At 44.5% G+C, this 24003-nt stretch overlaps 1 protein-coding gene across 2 annotated transcripts in view; it reads left to right on the top strand.

The window, feature by feature from the left end:
• pde8b (phosphodiesterase 8B) overlaps nucleotides 1–24003 on the top strand; it is a 162780-nt gene that overhangs the window by 57075 nt on the left and 81702 nt on the right. For both annotated transcript variants that reach the window (XM_052019127.1, XM_052019128.1), the window contains exon 2: nucleotides 6576–6632. In XM_052019127.1, coding sequence (XP_051875087.1) covers nucleotides 6576–6632 — 57 coding nt within the window. The remainder of the gene's footprint in view (nucleotides 1–6575; nucleotides 6633–24003) is intronic.

Raw genomic sequence — 24003 nt, 5'->3', positions numbered from 1 at the left:
CATTCACTGTCACGTCTGTCTTCATCACTTAGGTGTGAAAGACTTATTGACATTCATGAAGACATTCTTTCAGCATGCGCTGGGTGATTTCAATCAAGATGCTCCTACTTCAGTACTTATTATTCCCATATCCAGCATTAAAGTCCTGCAGTCAGTTATTGTGTATATTCAAAACAGAACAGTTTAATTTGCAAGAAAATAAACTTGTCATAAAATGTCTGCAGTGACTATTCTGACAATACCCTCGATCCAGTCTATGTTATTGTCAGTGTCAGGGATCACAAGAATGTCCACATCACCCATGCCATAACAGGAGCTGGCCACTACAGACTGATCACCACCTGCTCCATTCTTTCTCCATCTATCTGGCCTTGGAAAAAGCAACATTAACAGAAATGCTGCCACAGGAAAATCAATAACGAAGGACTCAAAGACCTCATAAAGAAATATTTTCCCAGTCAACACCTTGCAACCAGCCTATGATTCCCAATCCACTGGAGTTACAGAGTGTTCACATTGCCTGGTCTAATTTGAGACCTGCTATAATTAGAACCTGTGAAGTGTCTCTTGGTTGAAAGCACCAGACTAGTTTGATAAGCACAACCAGGAGATTCAGGAGCTAATAAAGAGTAAATGTAGAGCATTCTTAAGGTCAGCTCCAGCCGAAACATCCTGCTGAGAGCTCATCAGTCAGTGAGGTAATCAGTGCTTCCAGAAGGAGGATTTCAAAGGTATCTTCAACCAAGACTCTTGGATTCCAGTTTCATTGACTTAGTCTCACAACGTGCTATCTGTTACAATCGTACTGTGACTTCAGCTTGGCAAGAGGGTGAAAAGACCACCCCACATTTGAAGTACAATAAGTTCCCTGGATATCCCTGTGGAGGTATAAAAACATGGCAGAGATGTATTCTAATATAAATTCTTTGACTGCAATTCCCTCATCTAGGAAGAGAAAAGCAGGGCTGGGGGCTGGGGATCTTAGAGATGCCAGAATTGTAACCAATGTCAAAAAATGAGATTTCTGGTTGTGGCAACTACAGGGGAATCTCCCTGATATTATCCACAGGGAAAATCATTGCAATAACCCTCTCAGAACCACAGGACAGATTCTATCAATCAGGAAGGCACACACACCATATCCAGGGAAAGCATAGAGGGTATCACCAGCTACTGTACATGACCTTTTGCAACCTCTTGACAGGGATTCATGGATAATGGAAAGTTCCTCTCCAACTTGGCTGTTCTCAAAAATTCATAATCATTGACTGTCTGCCGCATGATGACATGTAAGCCGAAATCCTCTTTTCCACCCAATCCCTGGGCAAATTAGAGGCAAGCAAGACTGGCATTGCACCAACCTTGTTCTCAATGTTCTTCACTGCACCTTGCCTTCAACAAGCTCCTCACTAGAGCAGAGTCAATCCACAGGACGAGTGGGAAATTGTTTAAGTTAAATTTCATCACCTCTCCTCCAGAAACCAAGACCACTCCAATTTCTGTCATGAGCTGCAGTATCTAGATGACACTTGGTATATACACATTGGAGGCTAAGATCTAAATCATTGCTTCTTACTTCACCAAAGTGTACATGAGGATTGGCCATACACAAAACCTCAGGAGTCGAAGATCCTGCACCAACCTTTCCCTGTCGCTCAACACCATAACCATCGCACCCCCGACAATCAGGAACCTATGACAAGACCCTGGGCAATGTCATACTCAGTAACTGGAAGCCATCACTTCAGCCAGACTTTGCTGATGAGCTCCACCACCACCTTCACCATGATAGCGCAGTCTTCTCTGCCTGAAGAAAAGAAATTTTCAAAACCAAGACCTCACACCCATTTTAGAATCAGAATCAGGTTTACTATCACTGTCTTATATGACATTATATTTGTTGTTTTGCTGCAGCAGTACAGTGCAAAGACATAAAAAACTGTATAAATAACTAATGCAAAAAAAAGGGAAAATGAGGTAGTGTCCATGGGTTCATGGACTGTTCAGAAATCTGATGATGGAGGGGAAGAAACTCCTCCTGAATCATTGAGTGTGGGTCTTCGGGCTCCTGTACCTCCCCCACCCCCAATGGTAGTAACAAGAAGAGGATATGTCCCAGATGGTGAGGGTTCTTAATGATGGATGCTGCCTTCTTGAGATACTGTTCCTTGAAGATACCCTTGATGGCAGGGAGAGTTGTGCCCATGATGGAGATGGCTGAGATTTGCAAGAGTCTTTTTGGTGACATACCAAATCTCCTCAAACTCCAAACAAAGTAGGGCCATTGACATGCCTTCTTCATAATTGCTGGGCCAAGGACAGATCCTCGGAGATGTTGATGCCCAGGAACTTGAAACCGCTCACCCTTTCCACCGCTGACCCCTCATTTGAAGACTGGTGCAAGTTCTCCTGACTTCCCCTTCCTGAAGTCCACAATCAATTCCATGGTCTTCCTGGCATTGAGTACAAGGTCGTTATTGCGACACCACTCAATCTCCTGTACACCTCTTCATTACCATCTGAGATTTTACCAACAACGGTGGTAAAACAGTAGCAGTGATCCCTGTCCTCCTTTAAAGAGATGAACAACATACAATAGACATCTCAAAGCACTGGAGAGATATCATTAATGCTACTGCCTCTGCAAAACCTTTCAAATCCATTGGCAGAATAAACACAGCAATGTCAATTTACTCTCCTGGATCATCAGTCACAGCATCAAGCCTCTGATCACACCTAACCTGGTGGGCAGTTCTCATTGTCCGTGTGCCTGACACCAGACTCCCAAAATGTCACCAAAGACTGTTATAAATTTCTATAGATGTACACTGGAGAGCATTCTGACTGGTTGCATCACAGCCTGGTATGGAGGCTCCAATGCACAAGGGGCTGCAGAGGGTTATAAACTCAGCCAGCTCCATGACAGGCACAGCCCTTCCCATCATCAAGGGTATCTTTAAGAGGTGGTGCCTCAAGAAGGTAGCATCCATTCACCCTCACCCTCTGAGACATGCCCTCTTCTCCTTACTATCATCGGGGAGGAGATGCAGGAGCCTGAAAACCCAAACTCAACTTTTCAGGAACAGCTTCTTCCCCTCCGCCATCAGAGTTCTAAATGGTCCATGAACACTACCTTATTTTTTTTTGCACCATTTATTTAATTTTGAAATATATAGTAATTTTATGTCTTTGCAATGTACTGCTGCCGCAACACAACGAATTTCACATTGCATAAGTCAGTGATAATAAATCTAATTCTGATTCTGAGCTCCATCATGGCAAGGAATTTTCAAAAGGCCAGAGAAAGTGCTTCAAGGATGCACTTGATGCCTCCTTGAAAAATTTGTAACATGCTCACTGACTCAAGGTCACTCAAACTGGCAAAGCAGCATCCGGGAAGGGACAGAGTCTGTCCAATGGGAGCATGAGGAGGCCGTGAGCAAATCACAGAAATGGCATACATGAATATAAACTATCCACCCACCAGCCCCATCAAACATCACCTGACCCACCACTTGCAGAGTCTGCAGATCCCCATGTGGACTCATTAGCCACCTTGCAAGCCACAGAATTGTAGTGGCAGCAAGTCATCCTCAATCCTATAGGGACTGTCTCAGGAGAAGAAGGCAGCCAAATTTAGCATCCTGCTGATGCAGGAATCGTCAGCATTTGCTGATTCTATTAACTTTGTGCAGTGACAGTGCCTCTGTATCAGACTTGCACTTCTGCTATTTTACTCTTTAGCTATTAATTATTAACAGAAAAAATGTTGCACCATGATCTTGTAACTCAGTAAAATACTAAAGTAAAATGCTGAAAAATAAAAGAGGAACTGCAAAGGTTAGACGTCTGAAGTGAAATCAAGAATAAATGGCTGATCATTTAGCATCTGACAAGTGCTAAAAGGCTTGTACTTTGGATGAAGAACCAGTAATGAAATTTCATCAGCCTGAAACATTTAAGCCTTCTTACCTCGCCACAGATACGGATGACCTGCTGAGTATTTATGTCAAATTTCCACTATTTTGCTTTTGGTTAAAAAAAACTTGTCCTCTTAAAAATGCCTTTAACTAAATAGCACTTATATAATGTTACTAATCTCCCAGTTTCCAGTTATAAATGATTATACACACATGAAACATACAAAACAATAAAGCCCAAACAGAGTAAAATGAGCCAAGATTAATACATGATTAAAGTGTATTGATGAGGGCGGTGTAGTCAACGTAGTCTCCATGGACTTCAGCAAGGCCTTTGATGAGGGCCCACGTAGGAGACTGATTCAAAAGTTTAGAGCCCATGGAATCGAGCACTAGTTGATGGATTGGATCCGAAATTGACTTGGTAATAGAAGGCAGACTGTAAAGGTGGAGGAGTGTTTTTGTGATTGGAAGTCTATGACCAGTGGTGTGCCACAGGGATCAGTGCTGGGACCCTTACTTTTGTTATATACATTGATGAATTGGGTGTGAATGTAGGAGGTATGATTGGATAGTTCATAGATAAGAATTGGCAGTGGTGTTGATAATGAGGGGGGCAGTCTTAAACCACAGGACGATATTGATGTTGGTAAGGTAGACTAGACAATGACAGATGGAATTTAATCCTGATAGTGTTAAGTTCCACATCTGAGACAGCAGGTCCTGCAGTCACAAATAAAATCATAATTGATCAACTGTGCATATCCACCTCCAATTTGAAGGATAATTTTTAAAAAACTTAATCTGAAAGATGATTTTTTAAAGAAATCAATGCTGTATTGCATAGCAGTCTGTCCATATTTAACTACCATTAAGATCAAGTGCAGAATTGCCTTAAACTAGTATAATCCCTGTTGTCACAACTTTGAAAGCATAGTTTCACTGTGTTTAAATTTAGGTAAGTATAGCTAATGAATGTCTGCATAACAATGAGGTAAAGATACTTCTGTGCGTTTTTTTTAAGAGGTGGGCACCTTTCATACCATTCAAGTGTTACAAAAGGAGTTTTGATTTTTGTTCCGAACTCATTGTCCTTAAAGGTTGTATTGGAGTAGCCTGATCTCTTAATTTGACAGATCCTGTTTCTTTTCCTTTATTAACAAAGCTTGTGTAGCAAATAAATTAAAATTATAATGACTATGATTTTGTGGTTAGATGGAGCCATCACACTGACCGTGATGTCCAGGAACAATGAAGTCACATCATCATGCAGGCTAACCAGAAAGTAAAAAGTCAGAAGTGTAATACAGTGTTTTTGTATGATTTTACAAAAGGCAAACTAAAGCTTTGGATCTACACACAAGAATAAGATCAAAGCTGAAATATCATAAACTTCAAAAATATTATTTTAGAAACCTTAGAATTTTCAAAAATTATTCTGGGAAATAAAACTCTACACTTTAAAAAAAATCAAGGTCAGTATGCTTATTGACTTGTAATGACAACTTAAGTCAGCCGTTAAAAACTGACTTGAAAACTGATTCAATAACGCCTAACATTTTCAAATGTTGAATGTTGCTGAATTTGATAATGGCAGCAGTGGGTAAAAATTTGGGATGATCCTGACTTGCTTCTACTTGCAGCTGTGGATCCTTCAAAGGAACAGGGTATCATCAGTAGCAACTTCCGTATTTTCACTTTTAATTGCACACATAAATGCACAAGAAGTTGGATAGTATCATGTAGTAATAAGATATCTTTATTGGTCACATGTACATCGAAACACACAGTGTAATGCATCTTTTGCATAGTGTTCTGGGGGCAGCCCGCAAGTGTTGCCATGCTTCCGGCGCCAACAGAGCATGCCCACAATTTCCTAACCCGTACGTCTTTGGAATGTGGGAGGAAACTGGAGCACCCAGAGGAAACCCACGCAGACACGGGGAGAATGTACAAACTCATTTCAGACAGTGGCTGGAATTGAACCCAGGTCACTGGCACTGTAATAGTGTTACACTAACCGCTACGCTACCATGCCTGCCCTGACGGATACTGATGGACATTGACAGTTTCCTGTTATTACAGCCACAAAATATCATCAAGAATATGTCCTTGTGCTGTCCACCTCTATTTGTTATAAAAATGCATTGCCTTCCACTGTTCCTATTTCTTGTGTTCCAATTAATAAATGCCAAATCTTAACTTTTTTTGTCCAATTCTTTCCTAGGAGTTGACAGTGTACAGTAGCTGTTCCCTGCAAAGTTTCATGTGCTAGGAATACAATATTCAGTCATATGTCCACTCACTGTGATCTTCCACCCATTTAGATTAATACTGAAAAAACACTTGCAGGCATATCCCTTATTTGTGTTCCTGGCAAACAGAAAGCTGCAATAGGAGCAATAAAACAATAAATCATTCCTAATAATGGAAGAATCTGTAGGTTTTGGGACTTTTGCACTTTCCATGAATAAATATGTTTGTATATTGGCCAATCTTTTAATAACTGTGATAATTGTTGCTGATTTGATTGTTGGTAAAACAGTATTGCAAAGTATAACTTACTCTTGCAAATAGTTTACTTTTCACTTTTACACAGTCACATGGCTTCACCAATGAACATTTTGTTGACCATATTGCTTTTCTCCCTTACAGGTTGCATCTACAGAAGTACGTTTTGGACCCATGAGACTGATACAAGATCCTTTTCAGGTGAAAACTTGAGTTAGGTGCTTAACATTTGTACAGTGATATGTTGGCCAATAGATATTGTACCAAGGTTCCCAACTCCTGCCCCTCACCCTCCAACTGTAATATAAATAGCAGGGTATGTTTTTCTAGGTATTGTGTGTCTGCTTGTGATGTATATAACTGTAAATCACCTTGAACAAAGTAGCTCTCAATGATAGATTGAAGGGGGTCCTACTCTTTATAAATTACAACTTTCACTAGTTTCAAGATGCTGGCATACTTGCTACACCAAGCATGTTCTGAAACAGTTTTTGATAAAGGATAGAAATGTCTGATTGTGATAAGTGAACAACCACATTATTACAACTATATGAACTCTGATAGAAAATGATCTTTTGGAGCCAGTCTGTCATCTGTCATCATCATTGCCTCACTGCATGTCATAAAAAGAGTTGTTTTCTCTGTTGTTGATGAAACAGATTAGCAACCTTCCTACTTGAAAGATGACTGGTGACTAAATAATTACGAAAAGTTACGCAGAACTGGATCACGTGAACAATCTTAAGTGCTGAAGAGGAGAAATCATTCCATTTAGGGAACATTAACTTGGTTTACTTCCTAGCTAGAAGGTTGTGAGTTCAAACCCCATTCAAGACCATGTAATCCAGGTTGTGTAGGGCTGAGGGACTGCTGCACTGACAGAGTTCTGTCTTGCATATGAAGACTTAAATCAAGGACCCAGCTGTGCTTTTGAGTAGAAATAATGGACCTTACTTCCATGTCATTGCTGAAACAGCCTTTTTCCATTTCCATAACGTGACCCAAATCCACTCTTCTCCTAGGTTATCTGCTACTCAAATCCTCATCCAGAATACTGTCACCTCTAGATTTCCAATGCGCTCCAAACTCTAATGTTCCTATGTCTGAACTTGCACCAAATCCCATTCACCCTCATCTCTGCACTCAGTGATCTATAGAAACCATAGAAAACTACAGCACAGAAAACAGCCCATTCAGCCCTTCTAGTCTGTGCCGAAACATTATTCTGCTAGTCCCATTTATCTGCCCCCAGCCCATACCCCTCCAGACCTCTCTCGTCCATGTATCTATCCAATTTACTCTTAAAAGTTAAGAGCGAGCCCGCATTTACCACATCAGATGGCAGCCCATTCCGCACTCCCCCCACTCTTTGAGTGAAGAAATTCCCTCTAATGTTCCCCCTAAACCTTTCCCCTTTCACCCTAAAGCCATGTCCTCTCGTACTTATCTCTCCTAATCTAGGTGGAAAGAGCCTACTTGCATTAGCTCTGTCTATGCCCCTCATCATTTTGTAAACCTCTATCATATCTCCCCTCATTCTTCTCCGCTCCAAGGAATAAAGTCCTAACATGCTCAGTCTTTCCCTGTAACTCAACTCTTGAAGACCCGGCAACATTCTTGTAAATCTCCTCTGCACTCTTTCAATCTTACTGACATCCTTCCTGTAGTTCGGTGACCAGAACTGCACACGATATTCTAAATTTGGTCTCGCCAATGACTTATACAACCTCACCAAAACATTCCAACTCCTATACTCAATACTTTGATTTATAAATACCAGGATGCCAAATCCTTTTTTACAACCCTGTCTACCTGTGACTCTACTTTCAGGGAATTATGTATCTGAACTCCCAGATCCCTTTGTTCCTCTGCACTCCTCAGTGTCCTACCATTTACTGTGTATGTCCTCCCTTGATTTGTCCTTCCAAAATGCAACACCTCACACTTGTCTGCATTAAATTCCATCTGCCATTTTCTGGACCATTTTTCCATTTGGTCCAGATCCCTCTGCAAGCTTTGAAAGCCTTCCTCACTGTCCACTACACCTCCAATCTCAGTGTCATCCGCAAATTTATTAATCCAATTTACCACATTATCTTCTAGATCATTGATATATACAACAAACAACAATGGCCCCAACACAGATCCCTGAGGCACACCACTAGTCACAGGCCTCCAATCTGAGAAACAACCATCCACAACCACTCTCTGTCTTCTCCCACTCAGCCAATTTTGAATCCAGTTTACAGCCTTTCCATGGATACCCATTGACTGAACCTTCTGAACTAATCTCCCATGTGGGACCTTGTCAAAGGCCTTACTAAGGTCCATGTAGTCAACATCCACAGCCTTACCTTCATCTACTTTCTTAGTGACCTCCTCAAAAAACTCCACAAGATTCATTAAACACGATCTACCACGCACAAAGCCATGCTGACTATCCTTAATCAACCCTTGGCTGTCCAAGTACTTATATGTCCTATCTCTCAGAACACCTTCCAATAATTTACCCACTACTGATGTCAGGCTCACTGGCCTGTAATTACCTGGTTTACTCTTCGAGCCTTTCTTAAGCAATGGAACAACATGAGCTACCCTCCAGTCCTCTGGCACCGCACCCGTGGCTAAGGACATTTTAAATATATCTGCCAGGGCCCCTGCAATTTCTACACTAATCTCTCTCAAGGTCCGAGAAAATATCTTGTCAGGCCCTGGGGATTTATCTACCTTTATTCGCTGTAAAGCATCAAGTACCTCCTTTTTAATCTCTATATGTTCCATGACATTAGTGCTTGTTTCCCTTCCTTCCATATCCATGCTGCCAGTTTCCTGAGTAAATACTGATGCAAAAAAACTGTTTAAGACCTCCCCCATCTCCTGAGGCTCCACACATATACGACCACTCTGATCTTCTAGGGGACCAATTCTGTCTCTTACTATCCTTTTGCTTTTAATATACCTGTAGAAACCCTTTGGGTTTACCTTCACATTATCTGGCAAAGCAGCCTCATGTCTTCTTTTTGCCTTCCTGATTCCCCTTTTTAGTATTTTCTTACATTTCCTATACTCTTCAAGCACCTCATCCATTCCTAGTTACCTATACCTGCTATACACCTCTCTCTTTTTCTTAACCAGCTCACCAATATCCCTTGAAAACCAAGGTTCCCTATGCGTGTTACCCTTGTCTTAAATCCTGACAGGGACATACAAACTCTGCACTCTCAAAATTTCGTCTTTGAAGGCTTTCCATTTACTGAGCACATCCTTGCCAGAAAATAACTTATCCCAATCCACCCTACCTACATCCTTTCTCATTTCCACAAAATTGGCCTTTCTCCAATTTAGAACCTCCACTCGAGGACCAGACCTAGCCTTATCCATAATTATCTTGGAACTAATTGCATTATGGTCACTGAACCCAAAATGCTCACCTACACATACTTCTGTCACCTGACCTGCCTGGTTCCCTAATAGGAGATCAAGTATTGCATTCTCTCTCATTGGTACCTCTATATATTGATTTAGAAAACTTTCCTGAACACATTTGACAAATTCCAAGCCATCCAGCCCTCTCACAGTGTGGGAGTCCCAGTCAATATGTGGAAAGTTAAAATCTCCTACTATCACAACTTTCTGTTTCTTATATCGGTCTGCTATCTCCCTACAGATTTGTTCCTCCAATTCTCTCTGACTATTGGGCAGTCTATAATACAACCCTATTAGTGTGGCCACACCTTTCCTGTTCCTCAGCTCCACCCATATGGCCTCTGTAGACGAGCCCTCCGGGTTGTCCTGTCTACGCACAGCCGTGATCTGTTCCCTGACCAGTAATGCCACTCCTCCCCCTTTCATCCCTCCCCCTCTATCACGTCTGAAACAACGGAAGCCCAGAATATTAAGCTGCCAGTCCTGCCCCTCCTTCAACCATGTCTCACTAATAGCGATAACATCGTAATCCCACATGCCAATCCACGCCCTAAACTCATCCGCCTTACCTACAATACTCCTTGCATTGAAATAGATGCACCTGAGAACACTATCATGTACAAACCTTTGATTTCTGTCCATACCTGCAGCCCTCGCACGATCATTTTCCTCCTCACTTTCTTCTCTAACACTCTGGTTTCCCTCCCCCTGCAAATCTAGTTTAAACCCACCGGAGCAGCACTAGCAAACCTACCCGCAAGTATGTTAGTCCCCTTCCAGTTCAGGTGTAAACCGTCCCTTCGGAACAGATCCCACCTTCCCTGGAACAAAGCCCAATTATCCAGAAACCTGAAGCCCTCCCTCCTACACCATTTCCTTAGCCACGTATTTAGCTGCATGATCCTCCTATTTCTGGCCTCACTAGCACATGGCACTGGTAGCAATCCTGAGATTGCAACCTTGGAGGTCCTGTTCTTTAACTTTGCACCTAATTCCCTAAACTCTCTTTGCAGGACCTCCTCCTTCTTCCTATCCACGTCATTGATCCCAACATGGACCACGACATCTGGCTGCTCACCCTCCCTCCTGAGAATATCAAGAACTCGATCTGAGATATCACGGACCCTGGCACCAGGGAGGCAACAGACCATCCGGGATTCTCGATCTCTCCCACAGAATCTCCTATCTGTCCCCCTAACTATTGAATCCCCTATCACTACTGTTTTCCTCTTTACCCTCCCTCCTATCTGAGATGAGGGTCCCGCCTCAGTGCCAGAGACTTGACCACTACAACTTGTCCCTGGTAGGTCATCCCCACCAGCAGTATCCAGAACAGTATACTTATTGTTGATGAGAACGGCCACAGGGGTGCTCTGCTCCTTCTGTCTAATCCCCTTCCCTTTCCTAACAGTCACCCAGCTACCTGCCTCCTGACTTTTTGGTGTAACTGTCTCCCTGAAACTCCTATCTATGTCTGCCTCCACCTCCTGAATGATCCGAAGTTCATCCAGCTCCAGCTCCAGTTCCCTAACACGGTTTGCCAGGAGCTGCAGCTGGATGCACCTTTTACAGGTGTAGTCATCAGGGACAAGCGTGCTGTCCCTGACTTCCCACATACTGCATTCGGAGCACACAACTGCCCGAGCTGCTGCCTTCATTACCCAATCCGACTTTAATTAACTTAAGGGAACTTACCGGCCTTACCTCTCAGGGTGCTAGCTCTTCCTCAGCTCGCCGAAGCCTCTTGAGCCAAAGCCTCAAGGCTCCACTCCTACCCTGAGCCACTCACACACTGGCCACTCCTCTTAGTTACCCCTCCTGATATTCTACTTAAATATTTATCACAGGTAACCTTACCATTGCCTACCTACCAGCTATTCACCTGCCTTACCCCTTTACGCCGAAGCCCCTTGAGCCAAAGCCCAGAACACTCTGCTCCCACTCACTCCGCTGCCCGCTCCGACGCTGCCCGCTGTATAGGCGGTTGGCTTTTTAAACTGCCCGTGCTGCGTCTGCGCAGTCCAGCCCCCACTCGACCGCTAAAAACTTTTAAAACACTTACTAAAAAAAAATCCTAACCCTAGTAAATATAACCCTATTAAAAACTAAGCCTTATACTTAAAACTTAATAAAAAGAAAAACTTATCTGCTCCGAAGTGAAGCCCACGAAGCCTCCATGTTAGCTCCTTGTTAAGCAGAACTAGCTCTTTGTTAAACAGAAACTCAATTAAATTCTCAACCTTATTTTCTAACCTCTACATGGCCTCGCCCTTTCCCATCTTTGTAATTTCAATAACATCATTGAGCCCTTTAATCCGAGATATTAGAACTCCCCAAATTCTGCACTCTTGAGCATTCCCTAAGTTTGTTGCTCCACCATCACTTCAGAGATGCTTCCTTGGTTGCAAAGTGTTTTGGGACGGTTTAAGGAAATAATAGGGCAGATGACCGAAAATATATTTAAATAGAAAAGTTTTAAGAAGCATCTTAAAGGAAAAAGAGGAGTTGAGAGACAGTTTAGGGGAAGAATGGCAGAGTTAAGGGTCTCAGCAGCTGAAGGCATGGTCACCTATAGTGGAGCAATGAACTTGGGGAATGTTCAAGAGCCCTTGTTAAAAGGGGCAGAAGACAGAAACTTATAGGCTATCTATTGTTTGCAAAATGCAAGAGCCAATAATCAAAGGGGAAATAACAAATCAATTAGGAAGGCTGAATGTAATCAAACCTCTTCAACATGGTTTTATGAAAGATAAATCATGTTTGACAAATTTGCTCAAATTCTTTGAGGATGTGCTAGGGAGGGTTGATAGAGGGGAACCTGTAGATGTAGTGTATTTAAATTTCCAAAAGGCATTTGACAAGGTGCTGCATAAGAGGCTGGTGCACAAATTAAGAGCCCAAAGTATTAGAGGAAGTATATTGGCATAGATTGAAATCTGGCCATCATATAGAAATCAAAGAATTGGAATAAATGGGCCCTTTTCAGGCTGGAAGGATGTGACGACTGGATTATTCCAAGGATCCATTCTTGGCCCTCAGTTGTTTACTATTTACGTTAGTGACCTCGAGGAGGGAACAAAATATAAGGTTTCCAAGTTTGATGATGATATGAAAATAGGTGGAAGGGCACGTTGTGATGAGCACAGGATAGATAGATTGAGTGAACAGGCAAAAACCTGACAAATGGGGTTTAATGTGGGGAAGTGTGAGGTCACGCACCTTGCTAAGAGGAATCAAAAGGCACAGGTTTAAGGTGAGAGGGAAAAAATATAAAGATCTGAGGGGTAGATCTGAGATAAGATCTGAGCTGTCAGAGGAGTTAGTGGAGGCAGGTACAATTACAACATGTAAAATGTGTTTGGACAGATACTTGGATAGGAAAGGTGCAGAAGGATACGGGCCAAAAGTAGACAAATGGGATTGGCGTAGAAAGGCGTCACAGTTGGCATGGACGAGGTGGGCCAAAAGGGCCTGTTATTGTGCTGTATGATTCTATGATTAATATGTAAATGAAGAGAGACTGCAAATGAGTGAAGTTCAGCGGGCATAGGAGTTCTAGTGCATAAATCACAAAAAGTCGCAGGCAGGACCAACAGGTTATGAAGGTGAACGACATGTTGGCCTTTATTGTGAAGGATTTAGAATTGGGCTGTTTTATTACAGTTAGGCAGGGTGTTGGTGAGGCCACACCTGGAACACTGTGCTCAATTTTGGCCTCCTACCAAAACAAAAAGGATTTGAGGCAGGTTATTAGTAGCGTTCGAGGGAACAGCCCTGGTTCAATGAAGGGTGCAGGAGGGCATGTCAGGAGCAGTACCAACCAGGCATACCTTAGAATGAGGGACCAACCTGGTGAAACTATGAGACAGGGCTGCTTACATGCCAAACGACATTAACAGTATGCAGTCGACAGAGCAAAGCAATCCCAAAGCCAATGGATCAGATCAAAGCTCAGCATTCCTGCCACATCCAGTTGTGAATGGTGGTAGACAATTAAACAACTCACTGGAGGAGGTGGCTCCACAAATATCCCCATTCTCAACAACAGGGAGCCCAGCACATCAGTGCAAATGAGAAAGCTGAAGCATTTGCAAGAATCTTCAATCAGAAGTGCTGAGTGGATAAACCATCTCGGCCTCCTCCTGTGCTCCCCAGCATGATAGATGCCAGTCTTCAGCCAACTCGATTCAGCTCACAAGAAACAGCTAAAGGTATTGGATGCAACAAAGGCCTTGAGTTCTGACAACATTTGGCAATAGTACTGAAGACTTGTGCTCCAGAACTTGTCACAACCTTGGCCAAGCTGTTTCAGTGCACCTACAACACTGGCATCTAGCCAACAGCATGGAAAATTGCCCAGATATGTCCTGTACTAAGAACCAAGACAAATCCAACCTGGCCAATTACCGCCCCATTAGTCCACTCTCAATCATCAGCAATGTGATGGAAGGGATAATGGATAGTGCCTTTCAAGCGGCACTTGCTTAGCAACAGCATGCACATAGAAGCTCAATCTGGGTTCTGCCAAAGTCACACAGCTCCTGACCTCATTACAGCCTTGTTCCAAACAACAACAAAAGAGCTGAAATCTAACTGCTCTTGACATCAAGGCAGCATTTGATTGAGTATGGCATCAAGAAGCCCTGGCTAAACTGGAGTTGGTGGGAATCGGGGGAAAACATTCCACTGGTTGGAATGTTGAGGCGTGAAGAAGTTAGAAATCAAGGCCGAGAACTTAATTGATTTTCTATTTAATCAGGTGCTAGTGTAGATCAGTGATCGCAGAGATGATGGGTGAGTGGGATTTGGTGCAAGGTTCAGATGTAGGAAGATTGCAGTTAGTGTGCAAGTGTGAGAAACAGAAGGGCTGAACTCGGATCTTAAGAAAGGATTTCCAGTACCTGAGCTTCCCAATTAGCTTCTGCATCTGCCATACTATTAGATCCTTGCTGCATCCTAAAAGAAATTTCAGTGCACAGTCATCCAACATATGTAAATAAAGTCAATGAGCTGTAGACCATAGAAACAAGCCCTGTGGCCCACTGTGTCTATACCGACCAGCATGCCTATCTATACTAGTCCTACTTGCCTGCATAAATTCCATATCCTTCTATGCCCTGCTCATTCAAGTACCTCATAGATGCCTCTTAAATGTTGTTGCTGTTCCTGCCTCCACCACCTCCTCTGGCCATTCCTTCCAGATACCAACTACTCTTTGTATGAAAAATTTACCCCTCAGATCTCCTTTAAACCTCCTCCCTCTCACCTTAAACCTATGTGCTCTAGTTTTAGGCATCTAGTTTTAGTTTTTTCCATGGGAAACAGATATTGCCAATCTGCGCTGACTATGCCTCTCATAATTTTATATGCCTTTATCCTGTCACCTCTCAGCCTACTTTGCTCCAGCAAAAATAGACCTAGCCTGTCCAATATCTCCTGATAACTCGAGGCCTCAATCCAGATAACAATTTGTGAATCTTTGCTGCACCCTCTCTAGCTTAATCACATCCTTCCTATAGCATGGTGACCAGAACTGCACACAATCCTCCAAGTGCAACCTAACCAATATTTTGTATAATTGTGACATGAAGTCCCAACTCTTACACTCAATGCCTCAGCCAGTGATGGCAAGCAAGCCATAAAATTTCCTCACCACCGTGTCTACCTGTGTTCCTATTTTGTACTTATACCCCAAGGTCTCTGTGTTCAACCACATTTTCCTGGACCCTGCCATTCACTGTATATATCCTGCCCTGGTTTAACTTCCCAAAATATATCACTTCGCACTTGTCTCAGTTAAATTCCATCTGTCATTCCCTTTCCCACTTTCCCAGTTGATCTATATCCTGTTGTAACCTTAGGCAGCCTTCTTCACTGTCCTTCATACCACCAATATTGGTGTCATCTGCAAACTTACTAATCGTGCCACCTACATTCTCTTGCAAATCAGTAATATATATGACACACAACGACAGACCCAATCCTGTAACACACCTCTGGTCACTAGACACTAATCTAAGAAACAATCCTCCACTATCACCCTCTGTCTCCTGCCACCATGCCAATTTTGTATTCAGTTGGCTAGCTCACCCTGGATAACATGTGTTCTGATATTCTGGACCAGCCTAACATGTGGGACTTTGTCATAGGCCTTGTTAAAGTCCAAGTAGATGCCATCTACCGCCCTACCCTCATCAATCCCCTTGGTCACCCCTTCAAAACAAAACTCAATCAAATTCGTAAGACACGACTTCCCATGCACAAAGCCATGCTGACTTTTCCTAATTAGATCTTGCCTTTCCAAATGCAAATAAATCCTGTCTCTCAGAAATCCTTCCAATAACTTTCCCACTGCTGACATAAGGCTCACTGGTGTGTAGTTCCCTGGCTTATCCCTCCTGCCCTTCTTAAGTAAAGCTACAACATTAGCTATCCTACAGTCTTCTGGTATCTCACCTGTGGCTAAGTAAGATATAAAAATCTGTACCAGGGCCCCAGCAATCTCCTGTCTTGTTTGCCATAACATCCTTGGACACACCTGGTCAGGCCCTGGGGATTTATGTTTCAAGACCTCCAACACCTCCTCCTTTGTAATGTGTATTTGTTTCAGGATATCACTGTCCCCTCTCCTGAAATCACTAGCTTCCCTGTCCTTTTTCACAGTAAATACAGAGATGCAGTTAAATCTTAGTGAGTAGTTCATGAATTGTACAGTGAGTTAAGCAAAATATTGAAGTGGGCAGAGATAGGGACAAATATAAGTTACTGAACATCGCAAGAATTGTTGTTGAAGTAGCCATGGCTGAACCTGAAAAGGGTCTCAAGGTCTTGGTACACATGATGCTAAATATAGAGTCATAGAATCATACAGCACAGGAACAGGCCCTTCAGCCCAACTTGTCCATGCCAAGCAAGATGTCTATCTGAGCAAGTCCCATTTGCCTGCATTTAGCTCATATCCTTTTAAACCTTTTCTATACATGTACCTGTCTAAATGTCATTTAAACATTGTCATTTTACTCGCCTCTGCAGCTTCCTCTGGCAGTTCGTTCCATATATTCACACATTCAACAACTGCATAGCACCAATTAGCAGAGCAAACAGAATCCAAACTATATAAGCATAACAGTAGAGGATAGCTCAAGGGAAATCATAACTATATGCCACAGGGCTCTGACCAGTCTGCATCTTAAGGATCATGCCCTGTGTTAGTCAACATGACAACCAGGGAAACATTTCAGGAATTGGAGGCATTTCAGGGAACAACTGCAAGGCTGATCCCTAGTGTTACTGGAAAGTATGAGGAAAGGTTTTGAAATGAGGTGACTGAGAGATGAACATATAGGGGAATGTAACATCATAGATGGTACAGGAAAAGTATATCCATGGAAACTAAATTGGAAAACTAAAACAAGCAAGGGGTGGATGAGTTCAGACTACTTAAAGGCATATTTTCAAATGATCTAAAATTAGATGAAAGACATTTCTGATATTTACGTTGTGATCTTACGACATTTACATAACTCTGCTTCTGGAGTTCCTTGTAAATACCTAGTAAAGTTTTTTTTTTCAGTTCCATGTTTATTTGATGAAAATACCAGGGTCAGATCTGATAGAAATTTGTCATTGTTATTGTTATCTTTAACCTTTTCTGCCATTAATATAAAACTTCTATGTGCAAATATTTCTGACTTCAAATATGTGTAGATAACTCAGCTCTTGTTTTAGTAACCATGGAATTCAGCCACTGTGCTGTGTTTTAGAGGGCAAATGTGTAAGTTTATCATAAATTATTGGTAGTGAGTACCTTTTTAAACAGCAACATATATTAAATTCAAAAGTTAGGTTTTGACAGATGAATTCCAGCCCAATGCCTCTTGGAATTTACAGATATACAGAGAAAACAGTACATACTTTTATACTATTTCTGTGATTAGTTGCAAGCATTGCATCTCACATGTTTTTATTGACAATCCTTGATAAAGGACCAAGGTGCATACTGCTGGACATCAAGGTTGAAGGGAATAAGGGCTGGATTTTGTGAGCAGTAAATAATTGAGCCACATAAACGATAAATGAGGAACAATAGCAATGGTGCACTTAACTTTGAAGAAAATAGTCAATTCAAGAGAAATGAGAAACATCTTTGCTTCACTGGTTATCATTAATGTCATTTAGGTGTTGCCACTTGATTTCAGTCAACATTTACCGCAGTTGCTACCTTCTCAACAACATGGTATCATAAGACTAGAAATTATGGTTTAATTTAATGCCACAGATGTAGTTCAAAACCATTAACAGGTTCTCTATGTACATTCACATATTCTGCCTAAAATCCAGATCATAATATTGTAGGAGATCTAACATCATCAGCCGTCTTAAAATAAATTAGCAGCCAAATTTCCTGGCTGCCTTCTTGGCACGTTCTACTTCTATAGCAGGACAAAGAAGTGGCCAAGATGGCTGGAGAAGCTAGGAACTATCAAGGAAATGTCACATGCATAATTTGCAAGCTCTTTTTGATCTAGGAATCTATATGGATCAGAGTCATTAAGTTAGTGGACAGAATGTGCTTTGTCTCCTGGAGTCCACCCATTACAACGTTGGAGAGATGTTTGCATTCTATCAGTGTTCTGTTTTTCAGGAATTGAATGTGGATAAGTTGAATTATAGAAGACTTTGTTTGATCTCATTGTGCCTTAAAGCACTTAACAACAAAGTTCCACAAACAGCAGTAAAATATGTGACCACATAATCTGTTTCTGATGCTAGTAAAGGATAAATATTGGCCAAATGTCAAGGAGATCTCAAATAAGAACATGTAGCAACTCACCGTCTGAGCAAGCGAACCGGCGAGGCCCAAGATGGCATTGGGCCTTCATCTTCCCCAAGCGACAGGGAGAACCCGCGCGCAGGAAAAGTCTGATGACATAGCGCATACGTCATTTCCGTCCTCAGTGGGCGGGAACCATTCTTCTTAAAAGGCCCGCGCAAGGTGGGAAAATAAATCAGTTTTTGTTCTGCAGCCCACCAACTAGTGTCTTGCTTTCACATCGCGGTAGCAGCCACTACATTGGTGACCCCAACGGTCCAAACGGATTTTGGACCCGCACAATGGACGACAACACAGCAGCCAACGCAGTGGCACTCAAGCTGCCCACCTTTTGGACGCTTCCGCCCAGCGTCTGGTTCGACCAGGCTGAAGCACAATTCCAACTTCGGCAGATCACTTCCAACTCCACAAGGTACTACCACGTGGTCAGCTCTCTGGACCAGGAGACAGCCGCCCAGGTCAGAGACTTCATCCAGTCTCCTCCGGAGGAAGATAAGTACCCAGCTTTCAAAGACCTTCTTATTCGGACCTTCAGCCTCTCCCGTCGCGAGCGCGCCGCCGGCCTGCTTCATCTCGATGGCCTGGGGGACAGATCCCCATCGGCCCTAATGAACGAGATGCTGGCCTTGGCTGAGGGACACAAGCTTTGTCTAATGTTTGAACAGGCCTTCCTCGAACAACTACCCGATGACATTCACCTGCTGTTGGCCGATGCCGATTTCAGCAACCCACGTGAGGAAGCTGCCCGGGCAGATGTCCTCTGGAAGGCCAAATGCGAGAGCGGCTCATCCATCGGCCAAATCGCCAGGCCGTGAGCCCAACACCTACCTAAACCAGTCCCAGCAACCAGACCCCAGAAACACAGACGATGACACTGGTGAGCAGCTGTGTTTCTACCATCAGAGGTGGGGCGCGGAGGCCCGTCGATCCCACCCACCCTGCAAGTTTCAGGGAAACGCCAGGGCCAGCTGCTGCTGATGGCTACGACGGCTGGCCACCAACACAGCCTCCTATTTGTTTGGGACAAGCAGTCCGGGCGTTGTTTCCTCGTCGATACTGGAGCAGAGGTTAGTATTTTGCCCCCGACCAGCTGCGACACTCGTAACAGGCAACAAGGTCCTGTACTCAATGCCACAAACAGCACAACAATACAGACTTTTGGTACCCGTACAGTTCAATTACAATTCGGCAACAGCTGTTTTACCTGGAACTTTACCCTTGCCGCCGTCGCCCGGCCACTCCTGGGAGCTGATTTCCTTTGGGCCCACAGCCTGTTAGTCGACCTGTGAGGGAAGCAGCTAGTGCACTCCAGAACTTTCCAAACCTACCCCCTGGGAGAAGCCAGACTACCAGCCCCGTGCCTGGACTCCGTTTCCCTGTCTAGCAACGAGTTCACCAAGCTCCTAGCTGAGCTCCCATCAGTTTTGGCACCTCAGTTTACAAATTGGATGCCCAAACACAGGGTGCAGCACCACATCATTACCACAGGGTCACCCCTTCATGCCCGAGCATGACGACTACCTCCAGACAAGCTCCGCCTGGCAAAGGAAGAGTTCCGCCGCATGGAGGAGCTGGGGATCGTTCGCAGGTCAGACAGCCCCTGGGTCTCCCCCCTGCACATGGTCCCCAAAGCCACTGGCGGGTGGAGGCCCTGCGGCGACTACCGCAGGCTGAATGATGCCACCACCCCAGACCGCTACCCCATCCCTCACATCCAGGACTTCGCGGCGAACCTACACGGGGCCCACATCTTCTCCAAGGTAGACCTCATCCGGGGATACCACCAAATCCCGGTCCACCCTGACGACGTCCCCAAAACTGCGCTTATTGCTCCATTCAGCCTCTTCGAATGCCATTTGGCCTTAAGAACGCTGCGCAGACTTACCAGCGGCTGATGGACGCGGTAGGCCGAGACCTGGACTTCATGTTCATTTACTTAGATGACATACTAATCGCCAGCTGTGACCGCCAAGAACACATTTCCCACCTCCGCCAACTGTACTCCCGTCTTCGTGATTTCGGCCTCACTATCAACCTGGCCAAGTGCCAATTCGGATTTGACTCTCTCGATTTCCTTGGCCACAGAATCACCAGCGAAGGAGCAACACCCCTACCCGCCAAGGTAGACACTATCCGCCATTTTGCCCATCCCAACACAGTCAAAGGCCTGCAGGAATTCCTGAGGATGGTCAACTTTTACCATCGGTTCATCCCTGCAGCAGCCCGTATCATGTGCCCTTTGTTCTCGTTGATGTCTGGCAAGGGCAAGGACATCGCCTGAAACGACAAAGCTACGGCTGCCTTCGTTAGGGCCAAGGATGCCCTGGCAGGTGCCGCAATGCTGGAAAACCCTTTGACAGACGTCCCAACCGCCCTCACGGTGGACGTATCCAACACCGCAGTTGGTGGAGTACTGGAACAACTAATCAAAGGCCGTTGGCAACCCTTGGCATTTTTCAGCAGGCACCTTAGACCACCTGAACTGAAATACAGCGCTTTTGATCGGGAACCTCTAGCACTGTACCTGGTGGTCCGGCATTTCCGGTACTTTTTAGAAGGCAGGCCTTTCACTGCTTTCACTGACCATAAGCCTTTGTCCTTCGCCTTCTCCAAGGTCTCCGATCCCTGGTCAGCTCATCAGCAGCGACATTTGTCCTACATTTCCGAATTCACAACGGATATCCAACATGTCTCCGGGAAGGACAATGTCGTTGCTGACGCGTTTTCCAGACCCACCATCCACAGCCTGTCCCTGGATGTTGACTACACGGCCCTGGCTGACGCACAGCAAGCCGACGACAAGCTGCCCAGCTACAGAACTGCAGTCTCGGGCCTGCAGCTCCAGGATTTCTTAGTCAGTCCAGGTCAGCAGACCCTCCTTTGCAACATCGCAACAGGTCAACCCCGCCCTATCGTTCCTGCAGCCTGGCGGAAACGCGTTTTCGACTCAGTACACTGGTTGGCGCACCCGTCCATCAGATCAACTGTTCGACTGGTCGCCAGCAAGTTTGTCTGGCATGGCCTGCACAAACAGGTCAGTGAGTGGGCCAGGACTTGTCCACACTGCCAGACATCAAAAATCTAATGACACACCAAGGTCCCGCCACAGCAGTTCGAGCCTACTCGTAGAAGGTTCAACCACATCCACGTCGACCTCGTTGGTCCTCTGCCAGTTTCAAGAGGAGCCCGGTACCTCCTTACCATCGTGGACAAGTTCACGAGGTGGCCAGAGGCAAGCCCTCTATCCGACATCATGACTGATTCCTGCGCCCGGGCGCTGCTCACAACTTGGATCTCACGTTTTGGTGTTCCGGCCCACATAACTTCAGACAGGGGCACCCAGTTTACCTCCAGCCTCTGGTCTGCATTAGTGAACATGCTAGGGACGCAGCTGCACACCACCACGGCCTACCACCCTCAATCAAACGGGCTGGTGGAACGTTTCCACCGCCATCTGAAATCAGCCCTGATGGCCCGCCTGAAAGGTCCTAACTGGGTCAACGAACTGCCTTGGGTCCTGCTCGGCATACGCACTGCCCCCAAGGAAGATCTCCACGCTTCATCAGCTGAACTCGTGTACGGTGCGCCCCTGTTCGTCCCAGGGGATTTCATACCTGCCCTTCAGGGCCAAGAGGAACAACCCACGGCAGTCCTGGAAAGACTGCGCGAGAGGCTCAGCAGCTTGGCACCGATTCCCACTTCACGGTGTTGAATTCGGTTGGAGAGAAGACTCAAAAGACCACTGTTCTCGTTCAATCTCTTTATTACTTGATCCAAGAAGAGAGCACCAAGCCAGGCATCTACGTCCCGGACTGGGTGGTCTCTGAGATACATTGATCTACATACACTCTTATACTTTTTCAGAGGTGCAAACAATTACCATACAAGGAATGATCATGCATTAGTCAGGCAGCATGGCACTTATTTTCTACATTGTGATTGGTTACAGACAAAGGAATTTACTTAAAAAAAGTTACTAAAGCTATAGTTCCTTAATCTTTTCAGAGCATCCAGTTATCTTTGTATACATAAGGTTTCTCATAGTGGGCTCAGGGTCAGTTTAGTGGAGCAAGAGTCAATTGTGCAGACTTGCTGAGACAGGAACTGATTGTACTTGGTATCATCATACCTCAAGGCTGAAGAAAACTAGCTGCAGCAAGCAAAATCTCTGAAGCAAGGCACTTCAAAGCGAAGTACAGCTATTTCAAGCAGTCGATTACAGCCATAGTGATGTACCCTTTAATTCACGTCTCAGGGCTCACAATCTTTTACTCTCCTAATCTTTCCTTATACACATTCTCAGCGGCATGGTCAAGCCCCATCCTGTGAGCCCAAGGAACTACGAGACTGTAAGTTCGTTTTCGTTCGCAGGTGCACAGCCCGGGCACCATTGCAATGACCATACGAGGGGCCATTCCGGGTCATCAGGAATAATGGGTCCACCTTTATTTTGGACACTGGGGGCAAGAAAGAGGTCTTCACGACAGACCGCCTCAAACCAGCCCATTTAGATCTACAACAACTGGTCAAGGTCCCAACACTGCGATGCATGAACACCTCCTAAGCAATGGCTAGCACAGCCCGCGAACCTTGGGGACTGTATCGCCGGTTCTGGGGGGGAGGGGGGGGGGGGGGTTGTGTAGCAACTCACCGTCCAAGCAAGCGAACCGGCTCGGTGGTCGGGTCACGCATCGTCGGAGCGGCGAGGCCCAAGATGGCGTTGGGCCTTCGTCTTCCCCGAGCAACGGGGAGAACCCGTGCACGGGAAAAGTTTGATGACGTAGCGCATACGTCATTTCCATTATCGGTGGGCAGGAACCGTTTCTCTTAAAAGGCCCATGCAAGGCGGGAAAATAAATCAGTTTCTGTTCTGCAGCCCACTGACTAGTGTCTTGCTTTCACATCGCGGTAGCAGCTGCTACAAATAGAAAATTATGGAAACACTCAGCAGGTTGGCAGCAGATTGGTGGAGAAAGAATCGGAGTTGATATTTCAGGTCAGTGACTTTTTGTCAGCATTGTTGAAATAGATGCTGACAAACCTACTGAGTTTTTCAGTATTCTGTTTTTTTAGGTTCCCAGCGTCTGCTCTTTTTTTGCTTCCCAAGTGGATCTCTCCTGCTCCTTTCGAAATAGTGGCACAATGACCTTTAATCCACGTGAAACAATATTGCTGACAGACCAGCTTTCCTTCCATAATGCATGGAAGGTTTAGGCTGCACTATATGTTCAACTCTTGGGAATAGAACTTGAACTCATGGTTTGTAAATTCAGAGGTGAGAGTATTACTACAGAACCTTGGTGTAAACTAAGG

The sequence above is a fragment of the Pristis pectinata genome, chromosome 7 (genome assembly GCF_009764475.1).
Source record: "Pristis pectinata isolate sPriPec2 chromosome 7, sPriPec2.1.pri, whole genome shotgun sequence".
NCBI classification, from domain to species: Eukaryota; Metazoa; Chordata; class Chondrichthyes; order Rhinopristiformes; family Pristidae; genus Pristis; species Pristis pectinata.
The sequence above is the reverse complement of the archived record's forward strand: the minus strand, read 5'-3'. Positions and strand labels throughout refer to the sequence as shown.